The sequence below is a fragment of the Hyaena hyaena genome, unplaced genomic scaffold (assembly GCF_003009895.1).
Source record: "Hyaena hyaena isolate Hyena2069 unplaced genomic scaffold, ASM300989v1 scaffold_425, whole genome shotgun sequence".
Classification (NCBI taxonomy): Eukaryota; Metazoa; Chordata; class Mammalia; order Carnivora; family Hyaenidae; genus Hyaena; species Hyaena hyaena.
In genome coordinates, this window is record NW_024081052.1 from 988,990 (window position 1) to 1,013,697 (window position 24,708).

At 45.5% G+C, this 24,708-nt stretch overlaps 1 protein-coding gene across 3 annotated transcripts in view; it reads right to left on the reverse strand.

Moving 5' to 3' along the window:
* Nucleotides 1-24,708, reverse strand: part of ACSL6 (acyl-CoA synthetase long chain family member 6) — a 61,642-nt gene that overhangs the window by 5,804 nt on the left and 31,130 nt on the right. For 2 of the 3 annotated variants that reach the window (XM_039252569.1, XM_039252571.1), the window contains exons 10-20: nt 22,042-22,115; nt 20,359-20,436; nt 18,808-18,942; nt 18,273-18,407; nt 17,099-17,194; nt 15,472-15,544; nt 12,613-12,701; nt 11,769-11,885; nt 8,613-8,756; nt 6,436-6,537; nt 5,467-5,538 (exon numbers count right to left, since the gene is read on the reverse strand). In XM_039252569.1, coding sequence (XP_039108500.1) covers nt 5,467-5,538; nt 6,436-6,537; nt 8,613-8,756; nt 11,769-11,885; nt 12,613-12,701; nt 15,472-15,544; nt 17,099-17,194; nt 18,273-18,407; nt 18,808-18,942; nt 20,359-20,436; nt 22,042-22,115 — 1,115 coding nt within the window. Of the gene's footprint in view, nt 1-5,466; nt 5,539-6,435; nt 6,538-8,612; nt 8,757-11,768; nt 11,886-12,612; nt 12,702-15,471; nt 15,545-17,098; nt 17,195-18,272; nt 18,408-18,807; nt 18,943-20,223; nt 20,302-20,358; nt 20,437-22,041; nt 22,116-24,708 lie in introns of all 3 variants that reach the window. The other variant, XM_039252570.1, reaches the window with a different exon arrangement.

A 24,708-nucleotide genomic window follows, 5' to 3' on the forward strand; every position in this document is an offset into this window, starting at 1 on the left:
CTAGCATTTTCTGTATCTGCCTCCACTTGACTTCACATACTGAAAGGATCTCTACTTGCATATCCAATATAAATAGCTGGAAATCTGAGGCTGTTGGCTAAAAAGGGGTCTTGTCACATGCTTCAAGATTAGTTAAGGCTCTTGGGGCACCTGGGTGGCTCAGTCGGTTAGGCATCCAACTTTGGCTCAGGTCATGATCTCACAGTCCGTGGGTTCGAGCCCCGTGTCAGGCTCTGTGCTCACAGCTCAGATCCTGGAGCATGCTTCAGATTCTGTGTCTCCCTCTCTCTCTGCCCCTCCCCCATTCGCTCTCTGTCTCTGTCTTTCAAAATAAAATAGAGACATAAAAAATTTTTTTTAAAAGATTAGTTAAGATTCTTGTAAAAAAATGTTTTGTTCAAAAACTCTCTCAGTGTTCCTGATACTCAAAGAAGCAAAGATTTGGTAAGGAACAGGGTTGCCATATTTTGTACTCTCTGGAATATACTTTTCCCCCCTAATTTGTTTTTATTAAACAGAAACCATTCCAGAGAACTCCAAATTCCCTGGAAACAGGTCTCAAAGGAGACATTTTGAGACACAGTACACTGAGAAGTAGGGCTTCTGTGGAGGTCAATGCTCTGGGTGGGGCAGAGGTGGAGGCAGGTGTAGCCAGGTGGGGGTGGGATGCAGCTGGGGAGAGGCAGGGGTAGGTGGAGGTGGGGTGGAAGAGGGATGAAGTGTAGTGGTTGGGTTGGGGGGCAGGGAGGAGAAAGGCTCTGGTTCAAGCCCCAACCTTATTGGAGCCACACTGCTCTGTGTTTGGCACAAGCTGGACTTTCAGATAAGATGTAATCAAAGCTCTGCTACTTAAAGAAGTTTGGAAATCACCACTTGACAACAAAAGTAATTAGCTTGAAGAAAATAGGAACACAATCTAAATCAACCTTTAATCTTAGATACTGTAATTTAACTTAGTAACTCATGTTAACTGTCACAAAATGAAAAGCTGAAAACTAACAGTGCTAATTTCCCTTTTTTTTTAAGTTCTCTTCTGATAGAAAGGACCTCACATAAAGACTTTTGGTAAGTGCAAATGATCTATCCACCCTCTTATGTAAATGAAATTAATAATATAATTGTAAATGGAGAAGCAACTGCCAAGATATGATATCTGCCTGGAGCCCGAGTTTCAGCTCATCTGAGTTCCTAACAGCACATGGAGAACACTGTGTAATCGGGACTTGGGGCAAACACCTTTGAAAATCTAGGTGTGACAAGCAGCAGCTAAAAACAGTAAAGTACGGGGAAGATGACTTTCATAGGGAGAGCTACATAATGCTATTTAGATGCTACATAGATGATAAAAGAAAACGTTATCTTAAGAATAAAGGACTGAAACAACAGGTAGATTTCCCAGCAAGCCTAGAGGCTGATGGGGGCATCAGTAGTTCAGTGTGGCTCCCTACAAGATAGTATTGAGTGATATTCCCTCTGCTTGAGGACAGGGAGTATCACTAAATATAGCCTTGCACGAAGCCAAAGGATATGGCACCTGGCTCACCTTGAACTCCCTTAGTGAGTAGATTAGAGGGTCTCTGCTGGCAGGCTCCCAGTTCATGCTGGAATCTGACCTACAGCTCTGGGTCTACTTCAATTCTTCTATGAAAATACCTATACAGACTGCCTGAGTGACTAAAAATCCAGTCAGTAATTGGGGGGGGGGGAATGGGTCAAACCAGTTTTTAATTAATACTGACCTTAACTGTGGGTCCCAAACTTACAATGTTTTTTAGAAGTAAACCAATGATAAGGGGCACCTGGGTGGCTCAGTTGGTCAGGTATCTGACTTCAGTTCAGGTCATGATGTCATGGTTCGTGGCTCCAGGCCTGGCATCAGACTCTGTGCTGGCAGCTCAGAGCCTGGAGCCTGCTTTGGAATCTGTGTGTGTGTCTCTCTCTGCTCCTCCCACTCCCCCACTCATGTTCTCTCTCTCTCAAAAGTAAAAAACATTAAAAAAATTTTTAAAGGATGAATGATAAATTTTCATTTTCTAGAAATAATTACATATTTTCTAATGAAATCAAACTGTCGATTTGTGAAAAAAAAAGGAATAAGAATCTTTATTCTCCCTTAATGCCTAACACAACATGAAACTCATTTTCCAATTTATAATAAGCAAAAATTTTTTTTGAGGAAGGAAAGAGATACCTAATGTTAGCTTCCTTTCTGAAACTACACTCTTGTGACTGAAAAGTGATTCTCTAGGGTTTTTTAAAATTTAGAAATGCTGTAACATTTACGTATTGTATTGAAATAAAATACTTTAAAATGTGTCATTTATGCCAACTCATTAAAGCACAAAACTTTCCATAATTTTGAAGAAACATGGTGTTTTAACTTTTCAATGGTATTACTGAATGAAACACATAATATTGCTCGAAGATAATAAACATAGAGTGAATAATTTAGGACAGAAGACATAAAGTAAAACAAACAAACATTGAAATCAATTAGGGAGATGCTTAATTTTTTTTTCTGCTTTAAAGGCAAATCGGTTAGGTAAGGATTCATTTCAGTGACAGGAAATACAATAACATATCTTGAATGACAGTGAAAACACCAGAATGTGAAAAATCTATCAAGTGTCAAAGGTCACTTTGCATCATCTTTACATCATCTATATAAGGTCTATAAATGTCAAGAAATGGTTAAGTCATTGTTATGTATGCTCAAAAACTTCTCGAGCACCTACATATTTAATTATTGATAGAGTGATTTTAAATGCTTCCTATCTACTCATTAAAATATATCTTCCAAAGATCTCCATAAATTAATAATGATTGGCCTTGTTCAAGGAACTTTTTCTGGAAATTAAATTACATTAATTTTTTATCTAATTCAAATGTTAATTCAGATCAACCCTGCCCAGTAAGCCTGAACTCCTAAAGCTTTTGGTGAATGATGTAAGCCTTAGGCTTGGTTGTCTATTTGTGTATTTGGGTTTTCAAAAAATTAGTGTTGGGGCGCCTGGGTGGCTCAGTCGGTTAAGCATCTGACTTCGGCTCAGGTCAAGATCTCGCAGTCTGTGGGTTCGAGCCCCGCGTTGGGCTCTGTGCTGGCAGCTCAGAGCCTGGAGCCTGTTTCGGATTCTGTATCTCCCTCTCTCTCTGCCCCTCCCCAGCTCGTGCTCTGTCTCTGTCTCAAAAATAAACAAACGTTAAAAATTTTTTTTTAAAATTTAATTAATTAAAAAATTAAAAAAAAAATTAGTGTTAAGCCTTAGCTGATCACTCATTTTTGAGGGGAAAGGAAGAGGACAAGCTGACAATGGATTGTAGATTAACTCAAAGAATTTATACTGATCTTTGGAACACTGGGAGCACACATCCTCCTCAGGCATGAAGGCCTGGTTTTTGCTCTCCCATGGTCAGCTGAGGTTACACACTGGTTGTGGTGGGGAAGATGCACAAAGACCAACAAAGAGGAGAAGGAGAACAGAGAAAGTGAAGAGGTGACACCGTTGGCAATAAAACTCAGGCCTTTGAGATACCCACATGACTTCCCTGTATCTGAGGTTACCATGGTAAGGGCAGATTATTAGAGCAGAAACTGCTTAAGGAATATGGGAAGACAAGAACACATCTCCTCTCAGTAAAGCTCTAATTTGAGCAATTGTTAACACCCAAAACTTAACCAAAGGTCCCCTTGCAGCATAATCTTAAGAACTGATTCTCCACAAGTCCGGGGGCAGGTCATGCATCCCAATCCCAGCAGGGGGCGTGCCGGCCTTGGAAATAAAAAATGTAGTGGCGGGAGCTAATCGGCTTAGGTAGTGCATCCCCAGGGCCATTAGAGCTCGCCATTCAGACCAACACGTAGGCCCAGAACAAATGGGTCGTGGACCACCCATATGTGGCCCCTAGTCTACATCATCATATGATCCAGTCACGCAGCTCCCGTTAATGGAAGGACACGGAAGTCAGTCCTAGCAAATTCAGAAACTGAAATTATGCCAAAAATGATCTTTCATTCAGAAAGATATATATACCTTGCCTGAGTGCCTCTGATTTGATAATTTTTTTAAAATTAAGATTTATTCATAAAAGCCGTTTTTGCCTTAGATGCTGACAGATGAGGGTAAAGGAGTGTTTCTCAAACTAGATTTATATAAAGACCCACTTCAAAAGAAAACAATTTTGAAATTATGCTTAGATTTCCTCAATTTGAAACTTAAGAAATTAAAGTCTGAATCTGTGGAAATGGTTTTTGATTGCAAATACTTGCCATTAAGAGTTTTATATTGGAAACTGGTTTAAAAATGTTTTCAGGTTTTCATCAAAATGAACACACAAAACTCCAAATTCTCACAGCCCATGCAGATCCCTAACACTGTATTTGGGATACAGTGATACGGAGAAATACAATTTTATTAAAAATGATTATGTTAAAGACATGCTGGAAAATTTTTTTAAATTCAATTTAATTTGAATTTTAAGAAGAATTAAGAAGAATATTAATACTCTACTGGAAGAATTTTTCTTTTTGGATTTTTTCCTTTTTTTAATTTCCTTTTTTAATTTACATCCAAGTTAGTCAGCATACAGTGCAACAATGATTTCAGGAGTAGATTCCTTAATGCCCCTTCCCGCTCCCACAACCCCTCCTATTTATTTCTCCATATTTAAGAGTCTCTTATGTTTTGTCCCCCTTACTGTTTTTATATTCTTTTTGCTTCCTTTCCTTTATGTTCTTCTGTTTTGTATCTTAAAGTCCTCATATGAGTGAAGCCATATGATATTTGTCTTTCTCTGACTATTTTTGCTTAGCATAATACCCTCTAGTTTCATCCACATAGTTGCAAGTGGTTTTTGGATTTTAGACTACAGAGGATGTATAAATGGTATAGGTAAGTAGGTCCAAACATGCTGAGGAACTCAGTTACAGTAAGAACCCCAAGCCTGCAAAGACAGAGTCTTAAAGTAGTGCTTGCTGTGTCATCTCCCAACACATTCTATGTTTCCTCCTCTTTGTGGTAGACACACTGGGCTGACAGATCACAGGCTCAAAGAGCGCAATCTTTCCGATGTCCTGGCAGGTGAGCTTGCCTGCCACAGCCAAGAAGACAGTCCCCATAAAAATAAAAATAAGAGAGGACTCGGTCTTAAGTATTGCAGGCAGCTTGGAGACAGGCCAACCATGTGTGCACATGCTCTGCTAGTGACAGCGAGGGTAATATTTCAGTTTTACGAAAGCCTGTGGTCAGGAGGACAGCAAGTGCAGTCTCATATGACCTATTTTAGCTCAGGATGCAGGCTGCCACAGAGTCTGCCTGGAACAGGCCTTCAGGGGTCTGTCGGTATACAGCTCTGCCCACGAGCTGCAGCATGGAGGGTGGAGAATCTAGGTCAGGGTCACCATGGGCTAGTTTACTCTTTGTCACTGCATAAACGGCTGTAACAAGGTATGGGGAAGGTCATAGTTACCTGCTCGAAAGAATGGAGTCCACTCTCTTTTCCTAACCTCACCATATCTTCCAAAATGGCTTTTTTCAGCTCCTGAATTGAACCATACAGGAAGAATTACAAGGCAAAAACACATTTCAAAATGGAGGCACAGGGAGCAACGAGTTTTGAGCAAAGTGCAACTGGTGGCTGAGCCAACCCCCACCCCAACCCCCCCTCCCTCACTGAGGCTGATGCTCCGGGCCGCACACAGTCACCACCTCTCATCAGGCAAATAAGTGCCAGCCGTGGCCGAAGGAGTGACCATGAACAGGTGAAGGGACCAGTCCATTTTTTAAAGTGACTCTCTGTTCCGCCTGCTGAGTCTCAGGGATCCTGTCATCCCCAGAAGAGCCCAGGACCCAGTGGGAGCACTAGGGTCAACGGACGCTGCCGAAACATGGGCCACATGCTGGCAGAGGTGACGCTGAGCCAGAGCACAGAGATCTCTTCTCTAGGACCCTACACGTGCCCACGAGGCTTTGGGTAGGTGTGAGCGGTAAAGCTCTAAGCAGGAAGAGCTGAGTTACCTTTTCAAGTCCATGAGTGTCTCTCTAAGGGCATACAAAAGCCACCTCACACTTGGAGAGAGCAAGGCCAATGAGTTAGAAGGCCTACAGTCGCAGCAGATGCTGCTGTTAAGCAGCTCTGTCAGCTGTGTGGCCTCCGGTCAGCCCCCTCTCTCTCTGGACTCTGCAAGCTGCAACATGGCAGGGCGGGGAGAGCTTCCTGGGATGTCCCCAGCCCTAAAATTCAATAGCTTATCCAACTCTCTAAGAAGAAATCTGCATTCCTTCAACAGCAACAAAAAGACTAACTTCTAGTTTAGGATTTCTACCATTTATAAATAAGGTTAGAAATGTCCCTACATGTTCAAAATCCACTGCTTTCCTGTGTTTCTGTCCTCCCATTACACAGTATCATAAGAGGTCCAGCAGCCAAGGTACAGACCTTATTTGCACAGAGCTCTGCATATGACCCTTCAATTCCTCTCTTCTGAGCCCAGGAGGGCATGACTTCAGGGTCAGGCACAACAATGCCCACCAGATAGGCCTGCAATTCCAAACAAAGGAAAACACAGTCATCATGAAAGCTTTTAAAGTGGTTATTTACGGTGCAGCATTAAAAATAATCTCTTGGTATTCTCAGATTCCATCCTTTTCTAAAAATAAGTATATGCTTATGTTATGCAACATTTTATCAATATAGCACACATTCTTGACTGTTTACTTTCTGGTACACTTCCTTAACTTTTTAGAAGTTTTTTTTTTTTAATGTTTATTTATTTTGAGAGAAAGAGAGAGAGCTTGAGGTGGGGAGAGGGGCAGGGAGAGAGAGAGGGCAGAGGACTCAAAGCGGGCTCTGAGCTGACAGCACAGAGCCCAATGCGGGTCTATAACTCACTAACTGTGACTTCACGACCTGAGCTGAAGTCTGACGCCCAACTGACTGAGCCACTCAGGTGCCTCCCTTAAATGTTTTTTAAAAAGTTAACAGAGGATAAGCTTAAGGAGATTAAGAATCAATAAAGTTAGACCTACATGTACCTGATTATCATGTCAATCTTTTTTTTTCCTTGAGAGAGAGAGAGAGAGAGAGAGAACAGGGGAAGGGCAGAGAAAGAGGAGAGAGAGAATCCCAAGGGGGCTCCATGCTGTTGGCACAGAGCCCAAAGTGGAGCTCAAATTCATGAACCGTGCGATTATCTCATGCCAATCTTGAATGAGTACGCTTTTAGGATGCCAGTCAAAAAATAAATTCTATGAACCAAAACACGTGTATTTTTCAGAGTTTCCCACCATTTTGAAAATGTCTCATTAGGGGCACCTGGGTGGCTCAGTCGGTTAAGCGTCTGACTTCGGCTCAGGTCATGATCTCACATGAGCTCGAGACCCGCGTCAGGCTCTGTGCTGACAGCCAGCTCAGAGCTTGGAGCCTGTTTCGGATTCTGTGTCTCCCTCTCTCTCTGACCCTCCCCTGCTCACGCTGTCTCTCTCTCTCTCCAAAATAAATAAGAACATTAAAAAATTTTTTTAAAAAGAAAAGAAAATGTTTTATTAATATGGTCCCCAATCTTGAAGAATTCCATTTTAAGTTTTAAAGGTATTTTCTTAAAAAATAATAAAATTTGCTTATATAAATGCAATGATAGCACAGAATATGTTCACAGTGATCTTGCTGACTTCAAGGGTAAATGATGTTGAAAGGAGAGTAAATATAAATCCTCTGCAAATAATTTAATCCCAAACTATGTTAATATATTAGTTTAATATACTGGACAAATATATTAAGCTATGTTATCATCAGTACCATTATTTGCAATACTGTACCCATTTGTCTGTAAAGTTCATTTGCATATTTCAAAATCTAAACAGCCAAACCCTGAGTCTTGCTTTGGCATCTTACTCTTGGAAGTAGGTGGAGCCTAAGTTAAAAGTAGTGGGAATGTTCATTACTACCTTTTCAAGGAACTTATTTGCCTAATTGCAATTTATCAAACTATAAGCAAGTAAGAGTTCTCATGTAAGAGGAATTTTCTCTTAGGGCATGTGGGCGGCTCAGTTGGTTCAGGGACCCACTCGTGAGTTCAGCTCAGGTCATGATCTTGTGGTTCATGGGATTGAGCCCCATGTTGGGCTCTGCACTGACATTGCAAAGCCTGCTTGGAATTCTCTCTCCCTCTTTGCCCCTCCCTTGCGCTCGCTCTCTCTCTCTCTCTCTCTCTCTCTCTCTCAAAATAAATAAATAAACATTTAAAAAAAGGAATTATGGGACACCTGGGTGGCTCAGTCAGGTGAATGGCTGACTTCAACTCAGGTCATGATCTCATGGTTCATGGTTCAGGCCCACATCCGACTCTGTGCTGATAGCTCAGAGCCCACGTCAGATCCTCTGTCCCCACCTTTCCAGGCTCATGCTCTCTCTCTCAAAAATGAATTAACATTTATTCTTAAAAAAAGGAATTTTCTCCCACCATCTAATATGCAGGAGAATATCAGTATCTGACTGGAAGTTAATGTTTACCACTGTAATCAAATACCAAATATTCAGGAAATTATTCCCAAACAACTCTAGATTTTTCAGCAGGCCCAGTACCTGTAAGGAGGGCTGAAGCACACGGGACTCACCTTTAAGCTGTCCCCATGGACAAAGATTTGTGCCACAGGCTCACTCCGGATATAGATGTTCTCAATCTTCTCGGGTGCAATATACTCTCCCTGAGCAAGTTTAAATATGTGCTTTTTCCGATCAATAATTTTAAGAGTTCCTGCCTATGGGGTTGGACAAACAACTTTGTGAAAAGATAGCATCCTTGAGCCTAAACCCCTGACTCAATGGGGCAATAGCCTCTCACCCCTGCCCCATGCCACCCAGCAAACCCCACCTGGATCTGCTCCTCCATCAGGTCTCTGCTCTTGCATGTCCCCTGTGTGGCTGGAGAGGGCTACCCTGCACCCATTGATTGATGGTTCTCAAGATCTGCTGGACCCTGAGTGCCTACCGTCCTTTTCTTTCAGCACTTACCCGCTGCCCTAACTCTCTGCTCCCATGCCTGCCACCCTCACGCCTAGCAACAGGTGTCCCCCTCCTCAGGAGGCCCACCTACCTGCCCATCCGGGCTCCCCTCTCACCCAGGCTCTTGCTCCAGCTGTCCCTTTTCTTACCACCATCTTCAAATTCACTGCTTTAAACAAAGCCTAGGCCTCGCTGCCCAGCTACTGCCTCCACTCCCAAAGAGTACCCTCTCCATCGCCCAGCCTACAGCACAGCGCGGTAGAGGCTCTTACCAGATGAGATGGCATCAGGAGTCCTCACCACTCCACGGCCTCTGAAACAGGCAGGCCGCCACTAGGGCAGAGTGCTTGTGCCCCTGGCTTCTAGACGCCCCCTTACCTCACACCTCACTGACTCCCTTCGACCTCTTTGAGTTTCTCAGGTGAAGAGGTGGGTCTGTTTTCTTTGCACTTTTCTTATCTCCACTGACAATGTTACTTGAAATAACCTCCATTTATTTCTTCATTCTATTAGCCATTCCCACGTCTGCCTAACTTTCCAGCCAAACCTCTTGACTGTATTGCAGGCCCAGAACCTAACACTCAGAACACTTCAGAAACCAGACCGTTTGCCCTGCACATTGCAAAGAGGCCACTAGGGAAGCCCATCGTTATGTTCCTCATGCCTGTCTCAGCCCCCATGCCCCAAATCTGGGAGATGGCCTTGCTATTTGCCTCTCCTGGGACTTCTAACAGTCAGGCTCATTGTCCCCAATCATAAATCCCTCTCACACCCACCTCCTTCTCCCGAAAAACACTTCCTGGCGGGCTTCTGTGTACACTCTGTCCCTCCCTTCCATCTGTTTGATTGGCCAAAGCAGAGCAACCTCTCCAGAATAGAAAAACCAACAGATTCTGTGCTAGTCAAAACCCAGGCTGGACCTCAGGCACTTTCCTTACCCTGGTTTCTTTGGCCCTCCTGGCATCCCCTCAGCTGGTTGTCATCACCCCCATTTTACAGATAATAAAAGTGAGGATGAGAGAGTTTAGTTCATTCCTCCAAAGCCACACAGCTTGAAGGCAGGGGAACCAGGGTTTGAATTAGGTCTTTCTAGATCAGAAGTTTATATCTTTTCCTTAATCTATCTAATATCATTTCAAAACAATAGTAATTAAAAAAAAATTGACTTCTCCAGACTGCCTGCCTGCTGTTGTAGGCTCTTAGTGGAAGCACAACACTAAGTCTCCACATGAATTAGTTTACTTCCCTCTCGTAACACCCTGCAAGGTGGGTGGTTGCACCCAAATTACAGGGAGTCAGTAGCAGATCTGAGGTTCTGTGGGGCTTCAAGCTTTTTCCAATTTTGAGGGCCCTCCCTCTTTCAGAAAAATAAGATGAAATGAAGGGCAGAGGCTTGGAAGGTACCTTTGCAAGTGAGGAGCCCTGAGTCCAAGCTTCCAGAGCTGATGGGACAATGCCCCCCTCGGCCAGCCTGCAGGGCCCTGCTGCTTCTCTGGCTGCCCTCCTCCACACCTGGGGGCGGGGGGGGGGGCTCAGAATCTCCTACTTCACACCTCCAGTGTCTCTCTACTCAGCATGTGCTCTTACTCCTGTCCTGACCATCCTTCTCATTCTCTCCTCTCTCCTTGGAACATGACTCACATCCAGAGACTCGGGCAGGTACTTGTCCTCTTCTGCCTCTCTCTGGGCGAGCGTGGCCCTCAGCTTATGCCCATCATATTGGCCTGTGAACTGTCTAAATATGCATCTTTCCCCTGAGCAGAATCCCTGGCCCAGGGCACACACCCGGGATACTTTCATGTCCGCTACAGGAATGAGGGTTTCTCAATTCAAGCAGGGGCAAAGCAGCTCACCAGCCAGAGGACGACTACAGGGCACAGCATCATTCACATGCCCAGCAAACTCCACATTTCAGAATGGCCACCCCAAACCTTAGCAACTTCCCAAAGACACAGGAGAGATTCCTGGGGTGAGCTGCGTCAGGCGAGGGCCTCTTGATTCCAGTGGCAGAGCCTTTTCCTGGTCATAGTTTTTATCTAAGTATGTCCTGGGTGGCCAGGCATTGGACTAACGGCTCTACGGGTGTAACTCATTTGTTCCTCACAACAACCGCAGAGGCAAGCAGTATCATCAACCCGATTTTACAAATGCCAGAATGAGGCCCAACAACTGGGTCTGGCTAAAAGTTGGGGGGTCACAGCCAAAGAATATCATGTAGCCTTATTCTCTTATTCCACCAGAAAGTCTGGGGCCCCAGAGACGGATGAGGCTTCGGGAAAAGGCCTCAGAGCAACTGCCGTCAGAGCCAAAGGAGCTCAGATACCCTCCCACCCAGCTCCAAGCTTTTCCCACTGCTCAGTGCCACCTCTCAGCGAGGGGCTGGCATCTGTGGGTTCCTGGGCCCTGCCTTTCTCAGGCCTCCCAGGGCTATGAACTCCCTGTGTCTTGTACTCCACCCCCTGGATTCCACAGCACTGTCTGATCTGTATCCTGGAAAGAGATAAGGTAGGGAGTAGCAGGGAGTGGATCTCAAACTCCAGCTCTGCCCTCCCATAAAGATCTCTATCCCCTTTATCAGGAGGATCAAACAAGAAAGCTTTTGGAGGCAAGGTGAGGAAGAACCTTCCAATCCCTGAAGGGCTAATTCAGTTCCTGAATGGCTAATTTTAAGGGCAGATACGGAGAAGACTTTTGCTTCACAAGTGAACCAGATTACACACCCTCCACCGCCAGCATGTATGAGAAGCCATGGCTGCAAACATACTCACTGGTAGCCACTTCCCAATGTCCCCAGTGTGAAGCCAGCCGTCACTGTCCAGGGCCTCCTTTGTCCTGTCTGGATCTTTCAAGTAACCTTTGAACACATTTGGTCCTCTCACACATATCTGTGGGGACAAACACCAGGTTTCTGTCAGCGCACAGCATAAGGGGTCCTGAAGGGAGGCTGTCACGAGGTACACATAGAGTAAGTGTCGTATCCCTCAGGAAATTCACTGCAGAGGATGCAGTGACAGAAAGAGAGGACAGGAGCAGCCATCAGCGGACTGTCGCCTGTCTCCTGCTTCTCTTAAACAGCATCTTCTGTCCTTGCCATCTCTTCTTGTCCTGGCCACCCAGGCCTCCTTCCCTCCCTCCCTCCCTTCAGTATATGCTGCTTTGTGACCCTGGAAAGGGTCTCCTCAGGGATTGATGGCTGGCAGATTCTACCAGAAATGCTTGAGCCCTCTTCTTCATGACTAGGCAGTCAGCTTTCTCATCTACTCCCACGGAGGGAATAAGGGCAGGCCAGCCCTACCCACCCCTTCCGGCCTAGCTGCAAGTGGTCCTGCTTGTGCTGAGATGGACACATTAGTAACAGGTCAAGTCAGTTAGGGAGGAAAAAGTGAACCAAAAAAAAAACAGTTTGGGAATTTCAAGTTTTGATTTACACCAGCCCAGTCTCAACCTTGGGGGTTTGTTACTTCATAAACAGGAGAGGAAATGCTGAATTCAATGGAGTTAGATTAAGAAGTAATTAAAGTGACTTTATATGTAAGGTGAAAGAAAAAGAATTCCCTTTCACTCACTCTCTGTGGCATCCACAGACATGAATGGCTAAATTCCTAAGTTTACCTCTCCCTCTCCTTTGTAGGTCCAATAGTTCAGTTCCTCGACATCGATGAGCTTGATATGATTGCAGGGCAGAGGTGCCCCTACATGCCCTAGAACACCAAAGCAAATGGCATTTGTCAGTGCTCAGATCCATTTCAGCTCTGAAGATGCTTCATGCCATGTAGAGCCCCTCCAGTGGTTAAAGTGGGGAATTATGGAAGGAAAGCAATATACTTTATTTTTTAAATGTTTTATTTATTTTTAAATTTTTTAACATTTTATTCATTTTTGAGAGACAGACAGAGACAGAGTGTGAGCGGGAGAGGGGTAGAGAGAGATGGAGACATAGAATCCGAAGCAGGCTCTAGGCTCTGAGTTGTCAGCACAGAGCTGGACGTGGGGCTTGAACCTGTGAACTGCAAGATCATGACCTGAGCTGAAGTTGGACGCTTAACTGACTGAGTCACCCACATATCCCAGAAAAGGAATATATCTTTAGATGAGCATTTGTCACAGGCAAGCACTGATGATTAAAAAAAAAAAAAAATGTTCTGGAGAAAGGGCAGGCCAAACTCTGGTTGGGCTGTTTCATATCTAATTCTTAAAAACCTAGACAGGCATACATGGCCCAGCACCAACCTGCAGAGGGTATGTAGGGGAGTTCATACCCATACCAACCACACTATCAGGACCTCTTACAATAGTGCTTATATTCAACATTTCCCCCCATTGTCAGACCTTTGGTTTGGGGATCATAATATACAGTCATCCTCACTTTTCCTCCAGTCACCAGGCTCTTGATTAATGTGCACAGTAATCATATAGAAATCTTGTTAAGATGTAGATTCTGGTGAGGCCTGAGAGTCTATGTCCCTTATAGGCACCAGGGCGATGCTGATCTCTCTGGTCCACACACAAAACTTTAAGTAACAAAGGAATGGGAGACAAGGATGAGGTAACTCATCCCTGAAAGATATGACTTCAAATGTTGTCGGTCATATATACTCCAACATCTAATTACATCGAAGTCATCATGTAGTAGTTGTGGTTGTTAACACAAGTCACTGGCAAGGTAGAGGATTTTTTAAGCAGGTGCTGGCCAAGGTCCTGAAAGAAACGTGAGCCATGTAGATGAAAAATGAGGCTGTGATACTCTGGTTTCTCTTTTAAACGACGGGCTGCCAACTTTTACGATACTATACAAAGATATCTATCCTTTCATTCTCAAGAGCTTTGCAAGTTTTTGTGGTAAATATGATTTGAAAAGGCAAAATCTCAAAAATCTTACATAGGAAAATGTAGAGGATAACATTAAGAGGGAAGAAAGTGTCCAGAAGGAACGGGTACGTGTGATGGATCATGACAACAATTAGAAAAAAGCTACTGTTCCAAGAACTCAGAAAACAGTCTGTGCAGTAAATATTCCAGTGGCAGAGAGATCAAAGAATTTATACATAAGATAAACTTTATTCAGCTAAAGTATAAAGAGATAAAACTCACACAAAAATGCTTCTGTCCCTGATGTGGCCAAATATCATTTCAATTTGGAATCTACTTATCATGTTTCTGCTGACTGCCTCAAGGTGTTCTGAAAATAGCATTACATTACTGTGCATATTTCTTTTCTATGTGCATCACCCTAAATTTTCTAGTTTGTAGGTGGGCAAAATTAAGCATGAAGAGTGGCCCCAGGTTCCCAGAGGAAGTTGGTATCCCCAAGGATTCTTTTGTACAGTGTTTTTCAGATTCTAAATTTAATAGAAAATAGCTTTTGTTTTAATTTGCAAATGTTTACATTTGGTGATGGGCAATACATGGGCTACCTACTGCTTCCTCCTTGCCTTGAAAGAAGAATCTCTGCAGAATGAGGGCATGGAAAGGGGTTGCTCCTTCCTGAGGTTGCTGCTGCCTTCCAGACAATAACATCCTTGGAGACTTCAGTTCCCAAAGGGTCTCAGAAATGGCCCGTTAAGAAATAGTGCTCTTGGGGAGCCTGGGTGGCTCAGTCAGTAAAGCATTCAACTTCAGCTCAGGTCATGATCTCGCAGTTTGTGAGTTTGAGCCCTGCGTCAGGCTCTGTGCTGACAGCTCATTGCCTGGAGCCTGCTTCAGATTCTATGTATCCCTTTCTTTGCCCCTCACCTGCTCACTCTCTCTCTCTCTCTCTTTCAAAAGTAAAATAAACATTTAAAAAAAAGTGCTCTGTCCACTATGAACTTGCCTTTCTTTCCTAAAGCATATCCAATTCACAGCCTGCTTACTTCATTCTACAACAACCACAACCAGGGGTGCCTGGGTGGCTCAGTTGGTTAAGCATCTGATTTCAGCTCAGGTCATGATATTGCAATTTGTGAGTTTGAGCCCCACATCAGGTTCTGTTCTGACAGCTCAGAGCCTGGAACTTGCTTCAGATTCTGTGTCTCCCTCTCTCTCTCTGCTTCTCCCCTGCTCATGCTCTGTTTCTCTCACTCTCAAAAATAATAAATAAGCATAAAAAATTGTTACAAAACGACCACAAGCAAGGTTGTGTGGTATTTAGAACCTACAAAATTCAATATACTGATATTTATTGTTATTGAAAGCATTTTTCCACCTGGAGCTATATTCTGTGATCTACTGCTTTTTAAAAATGACTTCCAGTTCCCTATAAAAGAAAAAGGAAAATACAAAATATATTTGGAAAACACAAAAATGTGTTACAAAGAGAACAACATCCATAATGCCACAACCAGACATAACCACCATCAGTGTTTCTTCTTTTTCTGTCACTTTTTTCCTAAGTGCCCACGTAAACGTGGTCTCCATAGGGAAGTCTGAGATCTTGCTGTATTAACTCAGCAGTGCCCCATGAGTCCCTCCCACACCTGCTGGCCGTCCTACCTGAGGTCCAGTCCCCGGGTGTGGTGAAGGTACACCCAGCCGTGCACTCAGTTTGGCCGTAGCCTTCATAAACCTTCAAAAAAAAAAAAATACCACACTATAAGTGTACATGGTCCCTACAGCTGACAGCCTGCCCTTTTCAGCCAGCTAACCTCCTACTGAGCATCTGGCTGCTCCATGCTGGAGACAGGGGGAGGGAGGTGACCTGGGGGTAGGTTTCTTCAGGTGAAACGGAATACAAACAACAGGTGTGATCACTTGGTTTGGAAGAAGTGTGATTTGTACCACAGACACTTAGTAGATAAGGTTGTGTGGTTTGGGGTAAAGTTTCTGACCTATTTTCAACTACTGACTCTATTTTTCATTTGGATGATATGTATTAAAGGCAGATATATTTTTTTAAGTTTATTTAGTTATTTTGAGAGAGACAGAGAGCACAAGCAGGGGAGGGGCAGAGATAGAGGAAAAGAGAGAGAGAATCTCAAGCAGGCTCTGCACCATCAGTGAACAGCCCGATGCGGGGCTTGAACCAACAACCATGAGGCTATGACCTAAGCTTAAGTCGGAGACTTAACTGACAGAGCCACCCAGGAGCCTGTGGTTTATCATTTTCTATTTTCTGTGTAACATAATTCAGATGTCAGCATATGTCTGGAAGAAGACAGAGAGAGAAATACAAAGTGAGCAGGGGAGGGGCAGAGTGAGTGGGGAAGAGAGAATCCCAAGCAGGCTCCACACTGTCAGTGCAGACACCAATGTAGGTCTCAAACTCATCAACCACTGAGAGACCATGACCTGAGCTGAAACCAGGATGTGGACGTTTAACCAAATGAGCCACCCAGGTGCCCCAAAAACAAATATTTTAAAACCTATGATAAGTTTTACTTGCACTCTGTTAGATATTCCCCCCAGAGCATGCACATGCACACATGCTGTCTCTCTCAAAATAAATAAACTTTAAGAAAATATTAATTGGGGGCACTTGGGTGGCTCAGTCGGTTAAGCGTCCGACTTCAGCTCAGGTCATGATCTCACACTTCGTCGGTTCGAGCCCCGCGTCAGGCTCTGTGCTGACAGCCAGCTCAGAGCCTGGAGCCTGTTTCAAATTCTGTATCTCCCTCTCTCTCTGACCCTCCCCTGCTCATGCTGTCTCTCTCTATCTCTCAGAAATAAATAAAACATTAAAAATTTTAAAAAAAGGAAAATCTTAATTGAACAGATAAATATAAAAACGAATATTTTAGAGACGACAAAACCTATTGATTCAAATTAAAAAAGGTCAATGGACTTTGCTCCTTTTCTGGGTTGGGAGACATTTTGCAGGATGAAGAAAGCAGAGATGCTGTTGCAGGTGCGGTATGGGTTCTCCAGCACAACAATGAGTCACATATAGTTTATCCGACCCCTTTTCCTAGAGTGGATACTACTGGACTTTGTAGAATGTCACAAGATCATCCTGGCTTTCATGGTCTCTGAGCCTTTTTCATCCTCAGAGGAGGGAGCTTTTGTCCCCACTAAAGTCTTGTCCCCAGGATCTTCCTCTATACAGTAGAGGGTGTAGTGGGCTCTCTGCTCTGTCCTAAAACACGTCCCATTGCGCCTAAGGAAAGCCACATAAGGGCAATACCTGGCATCCCAGGGCCGCCCGGAGGAATCCCAGTACCGCTGGTGATGCAGGGGCAGCTCCGGTAACAATCATCCGCACACACCCGCCAAGATTGGCCTGTGGGAAGAGAAAAGAACCTGCCCAAGTCTGTGCTGCTGAAGGTGGCATCTAGCCCATCTGGGCCTCTTCCAAGGTCAACATTCAACAGTTGGACCTGAACTGACCCTAGGGTGGGTTTAAAAAAGGCCTGAGGCTTTGTAACACATGAGCTGAGGATATTCAATCACTTCTCCTTCCAGATTAATCAACCTGATGAGCTTTGCAACTCGACCCACAAAACGACCAACTCATCTATGCCTTTGGAGGTAAGTGCCACTCTTCTGTGTAGTGTTCTGTAATTTTGGCTCTCCCTTCCTTGAAATGCACAGCTTTCCTCTCCTTCTCCCATCATTTGCAAGCAGCCAAAACAATTACTTAGAACAATTTCTTCCCACTTCCATCTTAATGGCATAGCCTTTTTTCATTTATAAATCAATAATGGGCTCTGCTCTATTGACTATACACTGCAGAGGACAAAGAATTCTTTAAATGCTTTGTTTCTGTAAGTTGAGCCAAGAGAGTTTAAATATTAATTTTCTTAGAACTAAAAATAGGGTAGTAAGAAAAAAACGAGTAATGCTATGGATTAGCTATAAATTACTTGGGTAATGCAGAGCCTGAAAACTTAAATGAGGATGCAGAAGTGCGTAATTCATGATCAGTCTCCACTGGCAGGGGGTGACGATGTAAGAAACAGGAAGGGAAAGGAAGATTCTTGGGCACCCAGCTAGAACCTACTGCTGCTGGGAAGCTGGCATGGCGAAGGCTACTGGGAGAGGCAAGAGAAACTTCAGGCCACAGGACCTCCTTATGGACCTGACCCCCAAAGGGCAAAGTTGCCCCAGTGCCTGTGAAGACCAACAGATTTACTTTCCATTGTGTCCTTCTTGGTGTTTGCCTTTTGGCAAATATCACACATATCCAAATAACAAAAATGAGTCCTTTAATATTTCAATGGTAGCTGAAGCTCTGACTTCATGAGCAAATGAGTTATCATTTTACAAGAGTTATCAATATATAAGCCCACTGGAATGGGCTTCTACAATTTTTGTATAAGGCCATTTGGTGTCAGTCTATAATCACTTTGTTTTCTTACCTGAATCTTATTAAAGAAGAGTTCATCCCAGATGCTATCATTCCTGATGATTCCCTTCCGGACCTCAGCCTGTTTACGCTTTGCTGCAAACTCCAGGAGCCAGCGCTTTAATGGCGTGTCTGCTTGGCTGAAGATCTGAGGAACAGAAGTTGGAAGAAGCTGTTGGGCCTGTGCATACTACCTCTAGAGAGATCCCCCCAGGAAGAAGGCCCAGCCTGACCAACAGAGAAGCCATGCTCCATTTTGCCGCTTGCAGTACATCAGTGGATGTGACACCTAGCTAAAGGTTAACATTACCCACATGGGGGCACATTGTGGGGATGGAAATTCCTGAAGAAAAATCTCCCCAAATGGGGTTTTGGAGAATTGGAAGAAAGCAGGATAAGGAAGGGGAGAATGAAGGAATACAAGAAAGGAGGTTAACTTCCAGGACCTGGGTGGGAGGCATGGAAAGCCTGCCTGGGGCTTCAGACCCTGTCCAGTCAATCAGACACACAGCACCTCAGCCTGGCCAGAGGCCCCCTCTGGGGCTTACCTTGTCATACATCCGGTTCAGCAGTCGAGGGACCACAGGGAAGATGGTGGGGCACAAAGCTTTCATGTCATCCGAGAGGAGACGGATGTCTCCCTGGAAGAAGCCTACACGTCCACCATGGCAGTAGACAACAGACTGGAGGGAAAGGACAGGAAGGGAGGAGTCCCTCAGGGTGGTCACTTCTGGCTGTAGTCCAAAGCTCTGCCCTACATGGAGGGCGTCCAAGACCCCCAATCCCACCACCAGCTGCTGCCATGAGACACTCAAGAAGGCTATCTGAGGTGACCCCTACTTCCCACTAAGTCCCACTCAGGCAAAAGGTGAAGCAGCAGGAGATGGAGAGGAATCCTGGGCCTTGGAGAGATGCCAGAGCAGTCAGCTTCACCGGTTCCTGCTACCTCATGCTCAACTCCCAAGCCCTGGGCAAGGATGTCCCTGGGGTCCCAGAGTTCTGAGCTGTACTGCACCCTATCAGTAGGTCTGCTCCAGATGTGTGGATCTGCCCCAGGGACACCTCAGCAACTCCGGAAGGGTGTGTGGTGCCCGTGAGTACCGTAGGACAATGTTAATGCTGGCTGTGGGTACTGTTTGGTGGAAGGGGGCCAAGGGGGGGTCCTGCCTCGTTCTTAATGGGACTAGGAATATTCCAGGGGCCTAATACATGTGCCTTTCTTTAATGCTTACAGCACCCCTATGAGTGAGGCGGCATTTATATCTCCATTTTGCAGGTGAGGAATGCAGAACTCAGAGAGGTCTTAAAGGAACTTGCCCAGAGTCACAAAATGAGTTCTTAGTAATGAACTATGGCATTCTAATCCACGTCTAAGAAGCTGGAAAGCATTGCCCTAATATACAAGCCCTCCCCCAAGCTAGAGGGGAGAGGATTAGAAGACATAATTCGTTCACAAGTGTGGAAAATTCTTTGTTCCCACTGCCTCGCGGGGACTCCCCCCACTCTCTCTGCACTCCTACAAGGCCTATCTCAGGGCCAATAAAAATGCCAGTCCCATCTCCAGAGTGAAGGGTCATGACAGTTTGATTCCCCAACTTTACTGTCTTGTTTTCTTTTCCGGGAGTTGGTGAGTTTTGGAAGTTATGGTATGGAAATGTCTTGGCCATAAGTGGAGCCATATGGCACAGAGTGTGACTGGTAAAAATACTCCTGCAAAGCTGTCACTCTCTCTGAGCACAGGCCATCAGCTGGGGCCTCTCCCAACCGAGGTATATATACCCACAGGGAAGACAAGGCAGACCTGGGGTCTTCCCTGCAGTCCTCCTAGGAGGGCAGGGTCCCTGTGGTACCTGTCTGAGGACAGGGCAGTTTAGTTCTATTTCATGGCACCAGTGACAAGTGGCACTGTGGTAGGGTTCTGGGTTCTGGGCACAGAATGTGCCTCCCTGGAGCCAGGGCCTTACCTGCACCATTCTCTCAAACATGTGTGCTAAAGGCAAATAGGAAATGTGCACATCCGCACAAGTGGGAGCCCACTGACTCTGTAAGAAAACAGAAGGAGCCCAGGCAAGGCCCGGTCAGTCAGGTGGGCGTCTTACCTGGATTACTCTCTCAAACATGTGAGCCAGAGGCAGGAAGGAGATGAGCACATCGTCCTGTCTCGGAAAGATCACTTTCTGCAGGTGACGGGCATGGGAGACAGAAAGGAAAGAAAACACTGACAGGAAGACGACAAGAGAGTCTTAAAACAATACAGAGAAAAATGGTCCTGGAGGGGCAAACAGGAAGAAGGGAAGGGAAATGGGAAGGGGGGGAGGAGACAGAGAGAGAGGGAGGGAGAAAGGCAAGATGAGAGAGAGAAAAAAATGTGTGAGAGAGAGAGGAAGGTGAAAGGCGCAGGAAGAAGAGAGGGAGAGGGAGACAGGGCAGCGTAGGAGGCGGAGTGTTAGGGCGCAGCCAGTGGGTCTAGGTTATCTGCAGAAGCAAAAAGCTCAGTGAAGCACACATAAACCAGCAGAGCCAAGCTCCGCAGGGAAGTCTCCTCCGGGGCCAGGCCCCACTTCGTCATCTCCCTGGGCCACTGGGGCCAGGAGTCTGAGGGGCTCAGCGTGTTGGCACTTTCTAGTCCTTTCGGAAAAGGGACCCAGGGAACCCTGGGTCTACACCAGATGTGGGTGGGGTACGAGCCCAGGACAAAGGGATGGCTAAACCAGGCCTCACAAGCCAAGGCCTGGGGACAGGGCCTGTAGGGAGGCCAAGAGGGAGCCCTGCTGCACCCCTCCCCCCTGGCCCACACTCTCACATATGGGACTGACCTCAGGGACAGGGGCTGCTCCGGCCAGGGGGTCCTGAACAAGGCCTGTACCCAGGCACGGGCCGTGCCCATGGAGCTCTCCTTCGCTGGACACTTCCCTGTCCCCCACCCTTTGACAGGGGCCCTCATTCTTCCAAGGCTGGCTTTTGACAGGGTCTGGACAAGCCCTGGGAAGTAGGCAAACAGCTTCTGACTTGGTTGAGTTCAGCCACCAACAGTCTCTCACCGTCTTCTCCCAAAAATCTATCTACCAGTGTTGGGAGCATATGCTCGGTAATGCCATCTGGCAGGAACCCAGAGAGTGATTTTACTCCATGGTGGAGAAAAAGCCTAACTTAGGTGAAAAGGAACATTCCTTTCTCCTTAAGCAAACTGCAGGACACATGGATACTCACCACTTGTGGAAAAACGTCCTTCTTAGCTGGTTATAAAAAGCTAACATGCTTTTGTCAGGCCAAGATAGCAAGCTTTCTTTTTTTTTTTTTTTCTTTCTTTTCTTTTCTTTTTTTTTTTTTTTTGACTTTAGATCTACCTTTGTAAGTACATTCTTACAAATTAGCAGTCGCCATTGTTTCTCAGACTCTAGTAGTCCTTAAACACAAAATGACTGAATTAAACCCTGACCTATTTGAAAAACAATTAAGGATTACTTTCTAAATATAGGTGCACATAAATACCACAGATATCTCAGTTTTTTCAGTTAAAAATGAAAAAGAGGTTTACATGTCTTTCTGGGATCTTAGCCTTCTTGGAAATCAAACTGGCTACTTTTCATGTATGGATCACTTCAGGGTTTGAGGTTAAAATATCTGTAAAAGTCGGATTGTACTAATCACAACAGAAACACCAGCCTGTGAAAGGCAGCTCAGATTACATCAGGGGAGAAAAAAAGAAAACAAACAAAAGACCTCTGAGGCTTTACAGTGTCCTCAACAGACACCTGCTTTAGCGAGTCTACTTTATTCACCTCTGTCACTTTCAGAAAGCCTGAGAAGTCAGCCACCACGTTCCCATGGGTGAGCATTGCACCTTTTGGGTTCCCTGAAAAGAGAAAGCAAAAAGACAAATTAGTTGGAAGCTCAAGGGCCACTCCTTGAGAACAGAGCCCAAGCTGACAGCCCCAGACCGTCGGACCCAAACCAAGATCCAGACCCAAGCCTCTGGCCTTTGTTGGCAGCCACTTCAGAGTCCTAGGTAGATGAATGCCGTGTCAGAGACTTGCATCCTGTAGACACTCAAAGCCCACCTTGAGGCTCCCAGCAGCTTGAGACCAGAAGGCAGGTGACACGGCCACACAGGCAGGGGGTGACTCAAGGCCTGATGGGCTGGCTACTTGTCTCAGCCCTCTGTCTCTTCACCCAGTACCCCGAGCTGCTCTCTGGGCTAAGCAGGTCTAGTTTTCAGAATACAGCAGCCAACTGGCTAGTGGAGGACTTCTCCACTGCATCCAGCACCTGGAATGGCCCTGGGGTTAAGGCCAGGCTAGAGGTGCAGAGCACTGGGGCAGGCCACTTGCCTGCTCGTTGTCAAAGATGGAACATGGATACTCTTGCTTTGTCTTAATTAGACTTCTCACTACTACTTGTAGTGAAGCCTAGGTCTTTGAGGATGACTCAGAAGGCAGAGGCTAGGGGGCGCCTGGGTGGCTTTTTCGGTTAAGCATCCGACTTTCGCTTAGGTCATGATCTCGCGGTTTGTGGGTTCGAGCCCCGCGTCGGGCTCTGTGCTGACGGCCAGCTCAGAGCCTGGAGCCTGTTTCAGAGCCTGTGTCTCCCTCTCTCTCTGATCCTCCCCTGCTCACGCTGTCTCTCTCTCTCTCTCTCTCCTAGAAATTAAAAAAAAAAAAAAAAAAAAAAGAAGGCAGAGGCTAGGTGGGGGACCCTTAGGAAGGAGGCCAGCATGGCCACCATTTCACGTGAGGGTGGACACAACACAGGCTGCTTCTGGACACCCCTGACTGGCCTCAACTCCTGGCCTTTCCCGTCACTGCCAGCATAACATGGGGAAGCCATTTCTCCTCTCTCAGTTTGCTTACCTGTAAAATAGGGACAATGCCCACCTCATAGGGCTTTCCTAAGGTCTAAGGATATAATCTATGTGCAAAAGATGTTAAATTCAAAGTTTCCACTAAAGCAACAGATACAACCACTGTGAAACTCCAAAAGTGAGGGGCCAGACCATGTGCAGAACTTATACAGGAAGTATTAAAGAAACCAATATGTTAACTTTGCAACCCTCACCCAGAAACAGGTAATAAAAGGACTAAGTGATAAGAGATTAAGAGAGTATTGTAGTATATGCCATCAAATTGTTCACTTTAAAATGTTTAATTTTATGCTGTGTGAATTTTATCTCAAGGAGAGAGAGAGAGAAAAAAAAAGGAAGAAGAGGAGGAGGAAGAGGAGTAGGGACAGTAATTAATTTGTGAGAAGAATTTCTTCGGAGAAAGCTACACAGAGTTTTATAGCCCATCCTCTCTCCCAGCTTGAAACCTAAGCTAACTCAGACCTCAGTCATGTTCCCTGCAGCTGAGGGTCCTGGTGAGAAACGAGAATTTTGCGGCTGCAAAAATAAATAAATAAATAAATCCCAGGGATTGCATATGGAGTCTGCAGAAGGAATATCAGTCTGAGTGGGTGATGGTAGGACCTGTGGGTTAAAAAGGAATCTTGTCTGCAGGCACAAGCTGTGGAGGAGGGAGCAGACAATAACGAGAACTCCTAAGAGACACCTGGGTGGCTCAGTCAGTTGAGCATCGAACTCTTGATTTTGGCTCACGTTGTGATCTCATGGTCCTGAGATCGAGCTTCACACCCAGCGGGGAGTCTCTCCCTCTCCCTCTGCCCCCTCCCCTGCCTGCTTGTGCACGGGAGCTCTCTCTCTCTCTCACTCTGCCTCTCAAAACCAAAACGAAACAAAAGAGAACTCCTGAAAGTGTCCATGACACAAAGAGGAGGTTTTAAATGTCTGCCCCTAACCATCGGATGACTTCCCTTTGCCACTTCCTAGTCTCCCTCCACACTTCCACCTGGTGGCAGAGGGCAAAAAGCTTCATTAGCAAGCAGGTGGAGAAGGAGAGACACCAGAGCAAGAGAGGAGAGGCAGACCACCAAGCCGGGAGCCAGCCCGAGGAGGGGAGGGAAGAAGCCACAGGGAAGTGGACCGATGGGCACTTGCAGTTCTGAATTAAGACTCTCTGTGACTTACCACACCAATGAAACTGACCTGAGAATGACCAGAAAAGGCATGAGGTGCCTATGTTTACACCCCCACTGAACACCTTTAAAGGAACAGATGGAGACAAAGGTAAAGTTGCTCTCATAATTATCTCCCATGGGGCCTGTTTGCTTAACTTACTGGGGCTCCATCTGCCAGAGACAGGAGCGTCAGTAATGGCCCCGTCTCAGTCTGACCAAGATGTGTCAAGGTGAGGTTCTGTCAAGTGCTCTGGCACATACACCCATACTGGCACATCAAAGAGGGGATTCTGGAGACACAGAAGGTTACAGGGTTTTAATAGGTAGCTGTTAAAACTTCCTTCTTTCCTTCCTTCCTTCTTTCCTTCCTTGTTTCCTCCCTCCCTCCCTCCCTCCCTCCCTCCCTCCCTTCCTTCCTTCCTTCCGTCCTTCCGTCC